General features: G+C 44.5%; 1 protein-coding gene across 4 annotated transcripts in view; it reads left to right on the top strand.

Annotated features, from left to right (window-relative positions):
• MTR (5-methyltetrahydrofolate-homocysteine methyltransferase) overlaps positions 1 to 17527 on the top strand; it is an 819135-nt gene that overhangs the window by 686770 nt on the left and 114838 nt on the right. For all 4 annotated transcript variants that reach the window (XM_033935789.1, XM_033935788.1, XM_033935790.1 and 1 more), the window contains one exon: positions 12906 to 12987. In XM_033935789.1, coding sequence (XP_033791680.1) covers positions 12906 to 12987 — 82 coding nt within the window. The remainder of the gene's footprint in view (positions 1 to 12905; positions 12988 to 17527) is intronic.

Here is a 17527-nt window from a genome sequence, read left to right as displayed (position 1 = left end):
TTCTGCGCCGTTCACGGAGGAGGGTGTTTATGAGCAACTTGAAAAACTGAAGGTGGACAAAGCGATGGGACTAGACGGGATCCATCCCAGGATACTAAGGGAGCTCAGAGAGGTTCTGGCGAGTCCTATTAAAGACTTGTTCAACAAATCTCTGGAGACGGGAGTGATTCCTGGGGATTGGAGGAGAGCGGATGTGGTCCCTATTCATAAAAGTGGTCACAGGGATGAAGCAGGAAACTACAGGCCGGTGAACCTCACTTCAGTTGTTGGAAAAATAATGGAAGTGTTGCTGAAAGAAAGGATAGTGTACTTCCTTGAATCTAATGGGTTACAGAATCCGAGGCAACATGGCTTTACAAAAGGTAAATCGTGACAAATGAACCTGATTGAATTTTTTGATTGGGTGACCAGAGAGCTGGATCGAGGACATATGCTAGATGTAATTTACTTGGATTTCAGCAAAGCCTTTGATACAGTTCCTCATAGGAGGCTGTTGAACAAACTTGAAGGGCTGAAATTAGGACCCAAAGTGGTGAACTGGGTCAGAAACTGGCTGTCGGACAGACGCCAGAGGGTGGTGGTTAATGGAAGTCGCTCAAAGGAAGGAAAGGTGAGTAGTGGAGTCCCTCAGGATTCGGTGCTGGGGCCAATCCTGTTCAATATGTTTGTGAGTGACATTGCTGAAGGGTTAGAAGGAAAAGGGTGCCTTTTTGCAGATGATACCAAGATTTGTAACAGAGTAGACACCGAAGAGGGAGTGGAAAATATGAAAAAGGATCTACAAAAGTTAGAGGGATGGTCTAATGCCTGGCAACTAAAATTCAATGCAAAGAAATGCAGAGTAATGCATTTGGGGATTAATAATAGGAAGGAACCGTATATGCTGGGAGGATAGAAGCTGATATGCACGGACGGGGAGAGGGACCTTGGGGTTATAGCGTCCGAAGATCTAAAGGCGAAAAAACAGTGTGACAAAGCAGTGGCTGCTGCCAGAAGGATGCTGGTCTGTATAAAGAGAGGCGTAGTCAGTAGAAGGAAGAAGGTGTTGATGCCCCTGTACAGGTCATTGGTGAGGCCCCACTTGGAGTATTGTGTTCAGTTTTGGAGACCGTATCTGGCGAAAGACATAAAAAGACTTGAGGCGGTCCAGAGGAGGGCGACAAAAATGATAGGATGCTTGCGCCAGAAGACGTATGAGGAGAGACTGGAAGCCCTGAATATGTATACCCTAGAGGAAAGGAGAGACAGGGGAGATATGATTCAGACGTTCAAATACTTTAAGGATATTAACGTAGAACAAAATCTTTTCCAGAGAAAGGAAAATGGTAAAACCAGAGGACATAATTTGAGGTTGAGGGGTGGTAGATTCAGGGGCAATGTTAGGAAATTCTACTTTATGGAGAGGGTAGTGGATGCCTGGAATGCGCTCCCAAGAGAGGTAGTGGAGAGTAAAACTGTGACTGAGTTCAAAGAAGGGATGAACACAGAAGATTTAGAATCAGAAAATAATATTAAATATTGAACTAGGCAAGTTACTGGGCAGACTTGCACGGTCTGTGTCTGTGTATGGCCGTTTGGTGGAGGATGGGCAGGGGAGGGCTTCAATGGCTGGGAGGGTGTAGATGGGCTGGAGTAAGTTTTAACAGAGATATCTGCAGTTGGAACCCAAGCACAGCACCGGGTAAACCTTTGGATTCTTGCCCAGAAATAGCTAAGAAGAAAAAATGTTTTTAAAAAAAAATTTAAATTGAATCAGGTTGGGCAGACTAGATGGACCATTCGGGTCTTTATCTGCCATCATCTACTATGTTACCGGAAGATGTGATAAGCAGGAGCATGCTACAGGGCTTCAAAGAAGGTTTGGATAGGTACCTGGAGGACAAAGGGATTGAGGGGTACAGATAGGAGTGGAGGTAGGTTTAGGGTTAGGATTAGAGGTAAGTTACAAAATTAGTCTGGGACCACTGTTCAGGCAATAGGCCTGATGGGCCGCCGCGGGAGTGGACCGCTGGGCAAGATGGACCTCTGGTCTGCCTCAGCGGAGGCAACTTCTTATGTTCTTAACCTGGGGAGAATCATCATCTTTACCACCTCCATGCATCCTAACCATGAGATAAAGATCTTATTCCATCTTTCTAAATCTTTTTGAATGTCCACTGCTAATGGTATATAATTTTGTTGAAACAAAAGTGTCCAATCTACTCCCAGAATTATTCCTAAATAACAAATAGGTCCCCTTACCCACCTCAAAGGCACTAATCTTTGTAATTCCTTAATTCTCTCCATAGATGCTGATATATTCATCGCCTCTGTCTTAAATAAATTGACCTTGAATCCTGATAATTGACCATATTCCCCCATAAAGTCCTTAAGAGCCATTAAAGCTGGCTGAGATGCCAAAATATCATCAGCAAACAGGGACAGCTTTTGTTCTTCACCCGCCACTTTCAGGCCTTTTATCCTTTGTGATTTTCTAATATTCTGTGGCAAGGGTTCTTTAATTAATGCAAAAATCAAGGGGAACAATGGGCACCCCTGCCTTGTCCCTCTCTGCAATTTAAATGTAGGAGAGTAAGATCCGTTTATTTTAACACATGCCAATGGGCTATTATATAATGTAAATATCCAATCCCTAAACTTTTTCCCAAGACCCATACTTCCTAACACTGCAACCATAAATTTCCATTCAATCGGTCGAATGCTTTTTCAGCATCGACTGAGACTGCCACCCTTTCTGTTCCTTCTCTTTTAGCCCTCCATACCAGATGTAATACCTTCCTAATCCAATCAGCCGCCTGCCTCCCAGTTATAAAGCCCACTTGGTCAGGATGTATAAATTTTGGCATATATGGTGATAATCTATCAGCGAGAACTCTAGCCATAATTTTGGTGTCTATTTCCAATAAGGAAATAGGTATGTAACTAGCACAATATGTGATATCTTTTCCTGATTTAGGTAAGATTGTAATTCCCGCTAATCTCATAAAATAAGGTAGTTCTCTGTTTTAGATTATTAAATAATCTGGCCAAAAGAGGGGTTACATAAGAAATACATTCATTCCTGGTGAATTACTTATTTTAATTCATTGTATTACTCCCCGTATCTCATCCTGTTATATCTTCATCTAATCCTTGAGTCTCTAGTTCTTGGAGCTTTTTTAGCTCTGCTTGAGACAAGTATTGTGACAAGATAACTTCCTCACCCTGATATTCTGATGTATATAAATTTTTATAAAATTCCACAAATCTGTTATGAATATCTTTTTCTTTTGTCAGGAGATCTCCCTGATCAGATCTTATCGTTATGATATTACTTTGTGAATGTTGTATCTTAAGGCGGTGGGCTAATAGTCTTCCTGCCCAATTCTCAGACTCGTGGAAGGGCATAATAAAAAAAAACCGTCCAAGTCCCCTTTTGGCCTAAGGCCTTAAACGTTGAAAGTAGAAGCAGTGAAAATGTCCATTACCAAAAAAAGGAGGGTTTTTTTTTTTGATAATGGCCTGCCTCTACGTTCAGCTGTTTAAACACCCAGACCACCACTACGTCTAAACTTACACCATATAATCAACCTAAAAAAAGCCTAAGCCCCAAACGTCCAAAACAAGAGCTTTTAGGCGAAGGAGGAGTCAGTCCTTCGCCTAAAAGCTGGATTCTGTAACCGGTGTCTGTCAAAAACAACACCGGTTACAGAATCCCCCCCCCCTAACAACAATCCGGACAGGAGGGAGCCCAAGTCCTCCTGCCCCGTGGCTCCCCGAACCCCCAACTCAATCAGGGTAGGAGGGAGCCCAAGCCCTCCTGCCCTGGCAAACTGTTATCCCCCTCCCCCGCTGACATCGGGGCGAGGGAACCCAAGCCCTCTTGCCCTGCGGCACCCCCAAACCCCCGACTCGATCAGGGCAAGAGGGAGCCCAAGCCCTCCTGCCCTGGTGAATCGCGACCCCCTGCTGACATCGGGGCAAGAGGGAGCCCAAGCCCTCTTGCCCCATGTTCCCCAACCCCACCCCCCGCCGCCGAGTCCGATCGGGCCAGGAGGGAGCCCAAGCCCTCCTGGCCCGGCAACACCCTCTAACCCCCACCCCCCACTAAAATACGAGCAGGAAGGATCTCAGGCCCTCCTGCCCTTGACGCAACTCCCCCATGATGGCCCCCCGCTGACCTGCAAGTCCCCCGCCGACCCCCCACCCCCTTCCCCATACCTTAAAATTGTTGGTCGGACGGATGGGTGCCAAGCTCGTCCGTCCGAAAGACCAGCCATAGGAGGGGCCTAAGACAACAGGGCCAATTCCGGTTGGCCCAGGCGCCTCAGGCCCCACCTGTGGGCGGGGTTTGAGCCGCCTGGGCCAATCAGGCCCTAAGGCCAGCCATTCCCGAGATGGCTGGCCTGTCAGACAGAGGGGCTTGGCACCCGTCCATCCGACCAACAATTTTAAGGTATGGGGAAGGAGGGTGGGGATGGGGGGTTGTGGGGTCGGCGGGGGGGTCGCGGGATGGTGGGGGGGCCGATCGGGGGTTCGGGGGTCAGTTGTTGGGGGGGGTTTGCGTCGAGGGCAGGAAGGCCTCGGTTCCCTCCTGCCCGTATTTTAGTGGGGGATGGGGGTTAGAGGGTGTCGCCGGGCCAGGAGGGCTTGGGCTCCCTCCTGGCCGGATCGTGTGGGGTGGGGAGGGGGGTTGGAGATTGTCGGGCCAGGAGAGCTTGGGCTCTCTCCTGGCCCCAACAGACTCGGCAGGGGGGGGGTTTGGGGATCGGTGGACAAGAGGGCTTGAGCTACCTCTTACCCTGATGTCAGCAGGGGGATCGCGGTTTGCCAGGGCAGGAAGGCTTGGTCTCCCTCCTGCCCTGATCGTGTCTCTAAAACCTAACACTCCCCCCTCTTCTGACTTCCCAGCCCTCTAACATTCTTCTCTCCTCTGATCTCTTCTAGCCCTTCCTTGGAGTTCCTTTCTCATTACAATTCCTGTAAACCGTGCCGAGCTCCACAACTATGGAGATGGTGCGGTATACAAACCCAAGGTTTAGTTTAGTTTAGTTTAGTCACGGGGTTCGGAGATGCCACGGGGCAGGAGGGCTTGGGCTCCCTCCTGCCCCGATAGTGTGTGGGGGGGTGATGTATCGCAGCAGGAGAGATTGGCCATCTCCCCTGCCGCGATGCGATCACTTCTCTACCCGAACTGCCACAACCCGCGGCAGGAGAGATTGGGCATCTCTCCTGCCGCAGTTCGCGGCAGTTCGGGTAGAGGGGTGATCGCATCGCGGTAGGGGAGATGAGGCATCTCTCCTGCCGCGATGGTTGCGGTGGGTAGGTGGGTAGGTTGCCGGGCCCCTGAACTGATCTCGCCAGCCGCCATCAGCTCAGCAGCCCCTTTTTCGGCACTTATACCTGTTTTGACTTGGTCTAACTCAAAACGTATAGGTGCCAACTAGGCAACCTGTCAAAATCTTTGGTTATATGTTTTGTACGCCTAGGTGTTGGTCGGCCCATCTCCCTCCCACCACCCACCCTTTCCCCTCCTCTAAAAATGCCTCTTTTCTCTCTATGCGTTTAGAGGCAGGAGAAAGGGCTAAGCTGGTTTTAGACACACCTAAAACCAGCTTTTATTATGGGTACTTGGACGATCAGGGTTTTTGATCGTCCAAGTACCCATTTAGGCCACTTTTTAGACGTGTTTTTTTTTTTTTTTTTTTTTATGAGCCCCATAATGTTTAAGTATAAGGCGATTTAGGTTAAACTGGATAATTTCATCTTCCATTTTTCCTAAGGTCATACGAATCTCCATTATCTGGATCTTAAGTTGTTCCCCACCCAACCCCTTCTCGTGTTGTGTTATTAGTTCCATTAATTTTTCTCTCAGCTTTTTTTCCTCCTTTTCCCGAATCTTTTTCTTATGAGAGGCTATAGAAATCAACTCTCCTCTAAAGACAGTTTTTAAAGATTCCCAAATTGTAATGGGTGAATATAGATCGATATTATTATTATCCAAAAAGTCATTAATAGTCTGCTTTATCTTCTGGACCACCTTAGGATCTTTTAATAAAGTATCATTTAATTTTCAACACCGTGTCCCTGTCTTAGAGTGTCCCCATAGTAAGTCCACCCATATTGGAGCATGATCTGCCCATCTAGTTTCCTCAATTTTAGCATCTATTAATTTACCTCCTAAAGTTTTATCCAACCAAATCATATCAATACGGGAGTAAACTTTATGTGGGGAAGAATAATAAGTATAATCCCTCCCTAATATATGTAAATTCCACCATCCATCCAATAAATTTAATTCTTCCATAAACTTTTTTAGTTGTTTCCTATCTTTTTTAGTTCTATCTCCTTTGTTACTTGTAGAATCCCAATAGGGATTAAAAACCAAGTTAAAATCCCCTCCTAACAACAATATACCTTCTTGATTTTTCAAGATAATATTCAAAAGTTCTTCAAAAAGATTCCCTTGGTTAGTGTTGGGAACATAAAGATTCACCAAAGTCACCTTTTCTCCATTCAATTCCCCCACCCTTCTTTCAACATCTTTCCATTCAGCTTTTGTAAGAACTTTTAATTTTTTTTATCAAATAATATTCCCACCCCTGCTTTTTTTTCTCTTTCTTATTTGAAGCCCAGACTGTCATCAGATAGTCTTTAAAATGTATCATTATTCCCCTGTTTTTAATAAATATGTTTCTTGTACATCTGACGTTTTCAAGATATATTAAGTCCATTCACATTTAGACTCCCCAATCTTATCTTACTTCCCTTCGTTCTTTCAATAACCTTTTCAATTTTTTTTCCCTTTAACTTTGCTATCCTTAAAGGTCTTATAATTTTTTCCCCAAGGTCTCCTTGTCTCCCCTACCTCCCCCCGTCTCCCCAACCCATCCAAACCTCTCTCATCCCCTGTCTCTGGACCCAGATCTAGCTGCCAGTCGAGGGGACCAGAAACCAGAGTCAAAGAAAGTTTACCCTAACCCGGTTTTCCACAACATTATCTTTTATCTATCCCATTGCAGCATCTTATCTTTATTATATCTATCAAGCATAAATAAATTTATTAAAATCACCAATTCTTCTCATTCTTATTATAAGCTTTTCTACTCTGGTTGTCTCTGAAGTCTCTTTTTTTTTTAATCTACTCTATGCCATCTCTGGCTCGGCAGTCCCATAGAGGAGGGTTGTGATGGTTCCATTTGCTGTTTTCCTCCCTCAGTAGTCCAAAGTTTGGCCTGTATAAGTAACTTTTGGGCCTCCAATGCTGATGTAACTTTATGATAGTTGCCTTCTAGTATAAAAGAAATCCAGAATGGGTAATGGCATTTATAACAAATATTATTTCATTGCAAGCATCTGGTACACTTCACGGCAATCTCGATGACGTTTCAGAGTCGCTGAGGAGATATCTGCAAACAGTTCCACTTTTGCATTATTCCACATCAGATGGCCAATTTTTCGAGCTGCTTGTAGCACTCTTTCTTTCTGAGGAAATCTTAAAAAACATACTATTATATCTCTTGGCTTATCCAATTTGCGTGGTCCCAGAACTCGATGTATCCGTTCAAATTCTATAGTTGAAAGCTCTGCTTCTGGGTTTTCTGTTTGTAGAAACTTGTGGCATATGGACAGAATAAAAGCTGTCAGGTCTTTAAGATCTTCTGATTCAGGAATCCCTCAAAATCTCAGATTATTTCGCCTTGCCTTATTTTCACCATCCTCGACTTTAAGGAGTAATTCCTCTACAGATATATCTATTTGTTTGCAATGTTGTTGGATTTCCAATATCTCCTGATCATGCATGATAATCCGTTCTTCAAATTCTTGAAGGCTCTGACTCATCATCCATAATTTCGTGTAAGCCAGTAATATTTACTTTAATATCTGAGGTAAATACTGCTAATGAGAGTTTAATATCAGCCATCCAATGTTGCAAATCCCCTTTGCTGGCTAATACTGAGTCTGCTGGTGGAAATTTAAAGTTTCTTTTCCAAATATAGTTGACTCCTCTTCTTGTGTTGGATTGTGTTTTGAAACTGATATTTCTGTTGTGTCTTCTGCCCAATAAGCAAACATTTTGAGATCAAGTCTATTTTTTTTTATTAGCCATATTTCCTAAATAGTCTAAGAGTTTTTATTATATAGCTAAGTCAAAACTCTTTTTCAAATTAGACCAATTTCATTAATTTTATGTATAAAGTCTCAGAAGCACAAATAAGGCCTCAGCATTGCCAAAAAATCAACAGGGGTCTCAACTAAAAGTCCTCATCCACACAGCTATTTACCACCTTAGCTTTCATGAGCCAGGCCTCTTATTCCTCCTTACATCCAGCCTGGTTTAACAAAGTTCATTGGGGTAAATATATGTCCCTCCAGGGTTTGCTCTCAATAGCCAGGCCACAGTTTTACCTTCGTGCAATGGGCTGTCAGGGCTTGAGCGCATCTCCTCTCCCATAATCCGACACAGCCTGTCAACCCCCACTGCAGGGAAGGCACCTCTCAGTCCTCACAGTGGTGGGGAAGAAGGAAAATCCTGCCGCTGTCCGGGGCCCTGATTAGCCCCTCTGGAGTCCGGTGCGCCACTCCCAAGGCGCCAGTCACACCTTCCACTCTTCTTTATCCTGGCGTTCCCCACCGGACTCAGCCAAGTGGAGAGCACCCTTCTGCACGGCCCCAATTCTCGCGGCACAACGCCGCAAAAAAGTTCCTCTGCCCTTCGGGACAGCCAACCACTGGAAAACAGCCTCCACCGCGGCCCCCAACTCTTGCGGCAAAGCTCCGCGAGCAAAATTTCTCTCCCCTTCGGGACAGCCAACAGCTTCAGAATCCAGAATCAATGGGACAGTTCGCCAACTTTTCTCCCCGACATTGTGGAGACTGGGTCTGCTCACACACTCAGCCACTCACTTCTGGTGGAACCATCGCCTACCTTGACAGTAACAGATAATAATATAGTAAATGGTGGCAGATAAAGCCCCGAATGGTCCATCCATTCTGCCAACCATACACACTCTATAGATTAATCATTTAATTTAAATGGTCCTTTTTCTTAGATATTTCTGGGCCAGAAAACCAGAGCTCTGCCCAGTAGTGTGCTTAGGTTCTTTCTACTGGAGTCTCTGTCAAAGCTCACTCCAGCCCATCTAAACCATTCCAGCTATCAAAGCCCTCACCAGCTTGTCCTCAACTGAATGGCCATATACGGCACTGTACAAGTCTGCTCAGTACTGGTCTTAGTTCCTTTAATATATACCCATCTGATTAGAGATCCTCTGTGTTCATCCCACGTTTGTTTGAACTCTGTCACCGTTTTACTCTCCACCACCTCCCTCGGGAGCGCATTCATAAAGAAGAATTTCTTAACATTACTCATGAGTCTATCACCCCTCAACCTCAAATTATGCCTTGTGGTTTTACCATTTTACTTTCTCTGGAAAATATTTTGTTCTATGTTAATACTTTTCAAGTACTTGAATGCCTGAATCAAATCTCCCCTGTCCCTCATTTTCTCTAGAGTATACATATGCAGGGCTTCCAGTCTCTCCTCACACGTCTTTTGGTGCAAACCTCCTACCATTTTCATCGCCTTTCTCTGGACCACTTCAAGTCTTATGTCCTTTGCCAGATACAGTCTCCAAAATTGAACACAATACTCCAAGTGGGGCCTCACCATCGACCTGTACAGGGGCATCAACGCCTTCTTTCTTCACGCCTCTCTCTATACAGCCTAGCATCCTTCTGTCAAAAGTCACCACCTTATCACAATGTTTCTTTGCCTTTAGACCTTCAGACACTATCACCCCAAGGTCCCTCCCCCATCCGTACATATCAGCCTCTCCCTCCCAGCTACTTCTGATTTCTAATCCTCAAATGCATTATTCTGCACTTCTTTGCATTGAATTTTAGTTGCCAAATATTAGACCATTCCTCTAACGTTTTCAGATCCTTTTTCATGTTTTTCACTACCTCCTTGGTGTTTATTCTGTTACAAATCTTGGTATCATCCGCAAAAAGGCAAAGCCTTTCATTCTAACCCTTTGGCAATGTCGCTCAAAACATGTTGAGCAGGATCAGCCCCAGCATTGATCCATGAGGGACTCCACTACTCACCTTTCCTTCCTCCGAGCAAATTCCATTAACCATCACTCTCTGACATCTGTCCTTTAATCAGTTTCTAATCCAGTTCACCACTTTGGGTCCTAACTTCTGCCCGTCAAGTTTGCTCAAGAGCCTCCGATGAGGAACCGTGTCAAAGGCTTTGCTGAAATCTAAGTAAATTACATCTAGCATATGCCCTTGATCCAATTCTCTGGTCGCACAATCAAAAAATTTAATCAGATTTGTTTAGCACAATTTGCCTTTAGTGAAACCATGTTGCCTTGAATCCTGTAACCCATTATATTCTAGGAATTTCACTGTCCTTTCTTTCAGCAATGCTTCCATTATTTTTCCAATAACAGAAGTGAGGCTTATCGGCCTATAGTTGCCCGCTTCATCTCTATGACCACTTATGTGAATAGGGACCACATCCACTCTTCTCCAATCCCTAGGAACCACTCCCATCTCCAAAGATTTGTTGAACAAATCTTTAATATGACCTGCCAGAACCTTTGAGTGTATGTGGTGCAGTGGTTAGAGCTACAGCCTCAGTAGCCTGAGGTTTGAAGTTTCAAACCCTTCACTTCTCCCTGTGACCCTGAGCAAGTCACTTAATCCAGTGGTTCCCAACCCTGTCCTGGAGGACCACCAGGCCACTCGGGTTTTCAGGCTAGCCCTAATGAATATGCATGAGAGAGATTTGCATTTAATGGACATGACAGGCATGCAAATCTGCTCCATGCATATTCATTAGGGCTAGCCTGAAAACCCGATTGGCCTGGTGGTCCTCCAGGACAGGGTTGGGAACCACTGACTTAATCCCTTGACACCACCAGGACAGAAGGGAAAATATGATAAAGTAGCCGAATATAAATAAATAAAATATAACAGTGATGCTTCTGTAAAATTGGACTGCTTTCTGCATTCCATTTGAGGGGAGTGTGGCACAGTGGTTAGAGCTAAAGCCTCAGCACCCTAAGGTTCTGGGTTCAAACCCCGCACTGCTCCTTGTGACCCAGGGCAAATCTCCTAATCCTCCACAGCCCCAGATACATTAGATAGATTGTGAGCCCACTGGGACAGACAGGGAAAATGCTTGAAGTATCTGTATATAAACCGCTTTGAGTGTGGTTGTAAAAGTATACAAGTCCCTTTCCCTCTCTGAGCTCCCTCAATATCCTGGGATGGATCTCATCTGGTCCCATTGTTTTGTCCACCTTCAATTTTTCAAGTTGTTCATAAACACTTTCTTCCATGAATGGCACGGCATCTTCTCCATTCATGTGTGTAACTTTGCCAAACAATCTCCAGGATCTTCTTTTGTGAACACAGAACAGAAGTATTTGTTTAACATGTTTGCTTTTTCACTCTCCACATATCAATACATATCATCTTTTAGTCTCGCAATGCTTCTTCCTTTCACTAATATATCTAAAAAATATTTGTCTCCCTTTTTTACATTTCTAGCCATTTGCTCTTCCACTTGTACTTTCGCCAGTCATATCTTTCTCTTGGCTTCTTTCAGTTTCACTTGGTAGCCCTTTTTATACTCTTGGAGTTTTTTATATTTCACGAACACCAACTCTTTTTCCTTTATTTTCTCTGCCACAAGTTTAGAGAACCATATCGGTTTCCTTTTTCTCTTATTTTTATTTATTTTCCTTACATAAATGTCAGTAACCATTTTTATTGCTCCTTTCAGCTTAGCACACTGTGTTTCCACTTCCCTTATGTCCTTCCATCCTAGCGGCTCTTTCTTTAGGTACACTTCCATTCCACTATTTCTGTACGTTTGAAATCTAGGACTTTGAGTTTTGTGTGGCCGCCCTCCACTTTAGCTGTTATATCAAACCAAACCATTTGATATTACCTGTTTTGGTACAAACTGAAGGGGGCAGGAGAACTCTGCAGAAGAGGAGGAGTTGAAAATCTGGAGCGGATTCCTTCTTCATGGCTGACAAGCATGGGGAGAATATCCTACTGTCCAGAATGACACGCTTATCTACTAGAAAAGTTATTAGGAAGGTAAGAACCTGGAATGTGCTTCCAGAGGGCGTGATAGGACAGAGTACGGTATTAGGGTTCAAGAAGGGATTGGACAATTTTTTGAAGAAAAAGGGGATAGAGGGGTACAGATAGAGGACTACTACACAGGTCCTGGGCCTGTTGGGCTGCCGCACGAGCGGACTGCTGGTCGCGATAGACCTCTGGTCTGACCCAGCAGAGGCACTTCTTATGTTCTTAAAAAAGGTATAGTTCTTCCCAACTGTATTCCTGTACTCCCCCTCCCATACCCCCTCTAGAACAGGCCCACTTAATACTACATTGCCCCAGGTACATTAGTAAGATTGTGAGCCTACCAGGATAGGAAGAAATACTTGAGTACCTGAATATAAACTGCTTAGGTTATTAGAGGTGTATAAATACTAAAAATAAAATAATAAATGATAATTAATCAACTGATAAAACCCAAATTGAAACTATAATAGTATTATAAGCGATACAATATGTAACACCATTCAAGATAGTTCTAAGGTCTACATTCTCTGGTGCCACTCTAAGAAAGGTGCCCATTGTCTATCAAATATAGCAATTCTGCCCCACCTCTGGGTAGTCATTTGCTCATCCCAAATAAAAGTCTTTAGCTGAGATAGCTGAGGAAGAGCCGTAAAGCTCCAACATCTTGCCATTCAGGGGATCAACACTCTTATCATATCTGGTGACATTAATTCTTGTGAGAGATTGAGAAAAAAAAGGGAAGTTTAATGGTTTTTAATTTCCACTGCCTAGCAACTGGACCAATGAGTATTTCTGTTTATTCTTTTCAGAACACACACTGCTGTCAAGATTGCACCACGCTACAGCGCACCGGTGATCCATGTGCTGGATGCATCCAAGAGTGTGGTTGTTGTGAGTGCTCTTTTTTAATTAGCTAAGAACCTCTGTGCTAAACTACTCTGGATAATACATAATCTGCTTACAGATAGTTTGCTTTGTTCAATGATGTTACAGTCCAGGGGTATCGCAGACATTGTAATGTGGTAGTGAAGGATATAAAAATAAATATTCCTTTGTGACTCACTGAAGGAGAGAGAGGCTAATTTTATAGGGTGAGGTTCTGATGCTAATGAAAGTTTACTTCTACTGCTGCTACAAGTTTATGCAATCAATATTGGGAAAGAAAAGCAGGAATCCCAACTGTCAATAGGATAATGTTTACTAAATTATCTCAATGGATATGTATGTGTATAGATTATCTCAATTCATGTGTATATACAGTATAAGGACTTTAGTGCCCATCTAGTTTGCCCATTCTTAATACAATATGGCAGAGCTTACCCCTCCCCTTAATCTCTTGGTGATTTAATATCTTTCTCTCTTGCCCCATCCTTTATACAGTTTTAGGGGGTCCCCTTAATTGATGTTTCTAAATGAATAATTTCCTTATGGTCTATCAGACTTGACCAGTCCAGATGCACAAGTTATGCATTCATGCCAGCAGATGAAGACAGATCAAACGCTTGTGAGCCCTTCTATATTTAGGACACCATGCAGTCATGATGTCCATTTTTCTCTGCATCCAGTAGATAATATATTCCACGAAGCTGCATTTGGAAGGCAGAAGTGAACTTCTGTTCCCAGTTAGAGAATTGGTTGTTCAGTTGAGAATAGGCAAACAGAAGAATTTTGGCCCAAAGGGTTTCTGTCACAAGCTTCCTGGAAAGATATCAAATAAAAACAACCTGAAGCATACCTCTCCTACCAGATCCCAAGCTAATTCTTTCTATTTTTCTTTTCTAATTTTTCTGCATTCCCCTTCCCATCATTTCCATTTCTTTTTTAAAAAAGAGGGGACAGCATTATGAAGCCCCTTTGTCTTAAGGGGTAGGACATGCATGGGGAAAGCACATGTCCTGGGGAAGCATTTGAGCCACAGCTAGCTGAGGAGCCAAGAGGTACAGCATTTGTCAAGCCTTCTTGTATACTTCTGTGGTTATAGAGACTCAGTTTGTCAACTTTGACAGGAGCATTTTGTAGCCAATTCTAGGTCTGATCTACTTAGGTGCCTGCTTTGATACTCAGAAGGGGAAAGGAATTCCCAAACAAGCACAAGTACAATAGAATCAGAGTCTGGTGTATTCTCTTTTAAATAAAATTCACCTTATGTATGGGTGCAGGTCCAGGGCTCCAAGGCTTGAGCATGAGATCATCTCAGAGGTCACTTCTAATGCATTGGTTAGTGCAGACATGGGGCAGTGGAACCAGATCTCCTTGGACACCAGAGGTCAGGGCCAGTCTAGCTTGGTGTTTCATGTTCCAGAGCTTAGAAACTGAAGTTGGAGGTTGTCATTCCAGTGGAATGGGATTCTTTTGTAAAGCAAGATCCAAGAATAAGTACCATTCAAGAAGTGCTGAATGTCTTCAAGGCATTTGTTCAAGGAAAGGCTGTCAAGTTTTTTGACAACGGCATGGTGGCAACATGTATCTGCTGGCACGATGGTGCAACAACTGTAGCAATGGCTTAGAAGGCTATCTTGATCTGGTGGATCAAGCTGCAGCTTTGGGCATTCTTAGTGCCTCAGTAGGTGAAAGGTGAACTTCCTGGATTGCCACTGGATTGCAAAGGAAGTGAGTTGTCACATAGGAAATGACAGCAGATAAAGACCCAAATGGTCCATCTTGTCTGCCCAAACATACACATATAAATTAATCATTTAATTTAAATGGTCCTTTTTCTTAGATATTTCTGGGCTAGAAACCTAGAGCTCTGCCCGGTAGTGTGCTTAGGTTCTATCTACTGGAGTCTCCATTAAAGCTCACTCCAGCCCATCTAAACCATCCCAACCATCGAAGCCCTCACCAGCTTGTCCTCAACTGAATGTCCATATACGGGACACAGACTGTGCAAGTCTGCCCAGTACTTGCCTTAGTTTCTTTAATATATACCCATTATTTTCTGATTAGAAATCCTCTCTGTTCATCCCATGCTTGTTTGAACTCTGTCACCGTTTTCCTTTCCACCACCTCCCTCGGGAGCGCATTCCATGCATCAGCCATTCTCTCCGTAAAGAAGATTATCCCAGGACAAGCAGGCAGCCTATTCTCACATATGGGTGACATCATCAGCGGAGCCCGGATGCGGAAGCTCGCAAGCAGACTTGCTTGACAAAACTCGAAGTTTCGAGTCAACCGCACCGCGCATGCATGAGTGCCTTCCGGCCCAGCGTAGGGCGCGTCTCCTCAGTTCTCAGTTTTCCGCAGAGCCAAGAAGTCCGTCTTTGACTCTGCATTTAACTTCGTTACTTCGTGCCTTCTCTGAACCGCGGTTTGTATTTTTTTCTTCACGAATCGCTGTTCTTACTTTATTTCTTTTATTTCTAGTTTTAAAAAAAAAAAAATTTCAATCTTCCGTCCGTTTGCCGGGGCAGGCCACTCGGCTACAGTCCAAGGGCTTCGATTTTGCAGTGGCTATTTTTCCTCCTATGTCTCGGCCTGTAACGGGCTTCAAGAAGTGTAGCCAGTGCCAGTGCGATTTCTCTTACGAACCCACACCGTTGGTGCCTCAAGTGTCTTGGGCCGGACCATCACCCGAAGTCGTGTGAGCGCTCTGCTACCTCGAGCCCTTAAACGTCGTCACCTTTTGGTGGAGGAGCTGTTTGGGATGGATTCTTCCTCCTATCCCTCGACATCGAAGGCGCCCTCGGTCTCACCTTCGAACGAGACTCCTCCTGCTTCTACTGCTTTCACCTCGAGCCTCATCAGACCTTCATCGTTTGCAGCAGCTCTCTCTTCGACGACACCTGCTGTATCTTCTCCTGTTTCTTCAGGTCAGATAGCTCAGAAGAAGGTTCCAGCGGTGGTGCTTAAAGTGCCTAAGACTTCCAAGTTGAAGCACATTTACACTGCCTCGGTGGAGCCTCCAGCCAAAGCAGGTGGTCCAGTTTCAGACGCGGATCCATCCTTGCCGGCTTCTTTCCAGACCATGTTGGAGAAGCAATTCATTCAGTCCCTTACTAATATGGGACCGAAGCTTCTTCCTCTCATCCAGCCTGGGCATTTAGCAGACTCCCGCAAGGTCGAGCCGCTTCCTTTGCCTCAGTCTGAACTTACACACTCTTTGCAGGGAGCAGAGTCTCTGCGAGTGTCTGGTCTGGTATCCAAGCACATGAAGCAAGGAGCAGAATCTTTGCAAGTGCCCCGGCAGGAATCCTCACACTCTATCCAAGGAGCAGAGTCTTTGGGAGTGCATCGAGGTTCCTCCATCAAGCCTCTGGAGATTCGCTCTACAGCCTCCAGTCCTATCCATTATTTGGTGGCATCGGCTGCTTCTGTCTCCGAGACAAAGTCTCCTCGATCTTCGAGATCTGCTTCCAAGCATCATTCTCATCGACAATCGAGGCCTTCATCGAGGCATACTTCTAGGCATAGTAGTTCTTCTAAAGAACGCCCCTCTTCAACTAAGCCTCGCTCTACTCCTACTTCGACTAGACCGCCGATTCCTCGCTCAAGGTCTCCACTTCCGAACCTCGAGGATGCAGCGGTTTCAATTGCTTCATCCAAGTCTCCATATTCTTTTGATGCCTTTTTTCCTGTGGAAGCTTCATCTTCAACCCAGGCGTCCTCGAATCCTTCTTGAGGCAAAGCATTGGCGGATCAGCTATCTTTCTCATCTTTTCTTCGTCAGATGGCTATTGACTTGGATCTTCAATTAGATGCTGGTTCCAAATACTCTAAGGAGTACCTCGAAGTCATGCATCTTCCTCAACCTCTGGCAGAGTCGCTTAAGCTTCCTCTTCACAAGCTTTTGTCTCAGACTTTTGGTCGATGCCTGGAGACCCCTTATACCATACTGGCTGTACCAGGCAAATTGGACTCTAGGTATAAAACTGTACATCGCAAAGGGTTTGACAACTCACAGTTATCTCACCAGTCCCTGCTAGTCGAGTCATCCTTGAAGAGGTCCCATCCTTCCAAGGTTTATGCCACCGTTCCTCCTGGAAGGGAAGGGAAAACTATGGACAAATTTGGACGTTGCATCTATCAAAATGCCATGATGTCCTCTAAAGTTCTCAATTATAATTTTCATTTTATTACTTATTTTGAGTTCCTCATTTCTCTATTATCAAAATTCTTGCCTTATTTGAATATTCAAAAGCACTTTGATTTTCAAGAAGTCCTTGCTTCTTTATCACAACTCCGATTACATCTCCTCCAGTCATCTTACAATGCCTTCGAGTTATCTGTCCGGGCAGCTGCTAGCTCTGTAGCCATGTGTCGCCTTGCCTGGCTTCGTACTATTGACATGGATCCTAATCTTCAGGATCGCTTTGCTAATATTCCTTGTGCGGGCAATGACCTCTTTGATGAGTCTATCGAGGCAGCCACCAAGAAATTGTCTGAACATGAGAAATCCTTTGCTTCTGTTGTCAGACCTAAGCCAATGCCAGCT

The sequence above is a fragment of the Geotrypetes seraphini genome, chromosome 3 (genome assembly GCF_902459505.1).
Source record: "Geotrypetes seraphini chromosome 3, aGeoSer1.1, whole genome shotgun sequence".
Lineage (NCBI taxonomy): Eukaryota > Metazoa > Chordata > Amphibia > Gymnophiona > Dermophiidae > Geotrypetes > Geotrypetes seraphini.
This window is presented reverse-complemented; position numbering and strand designations above follow the sequence as displayed.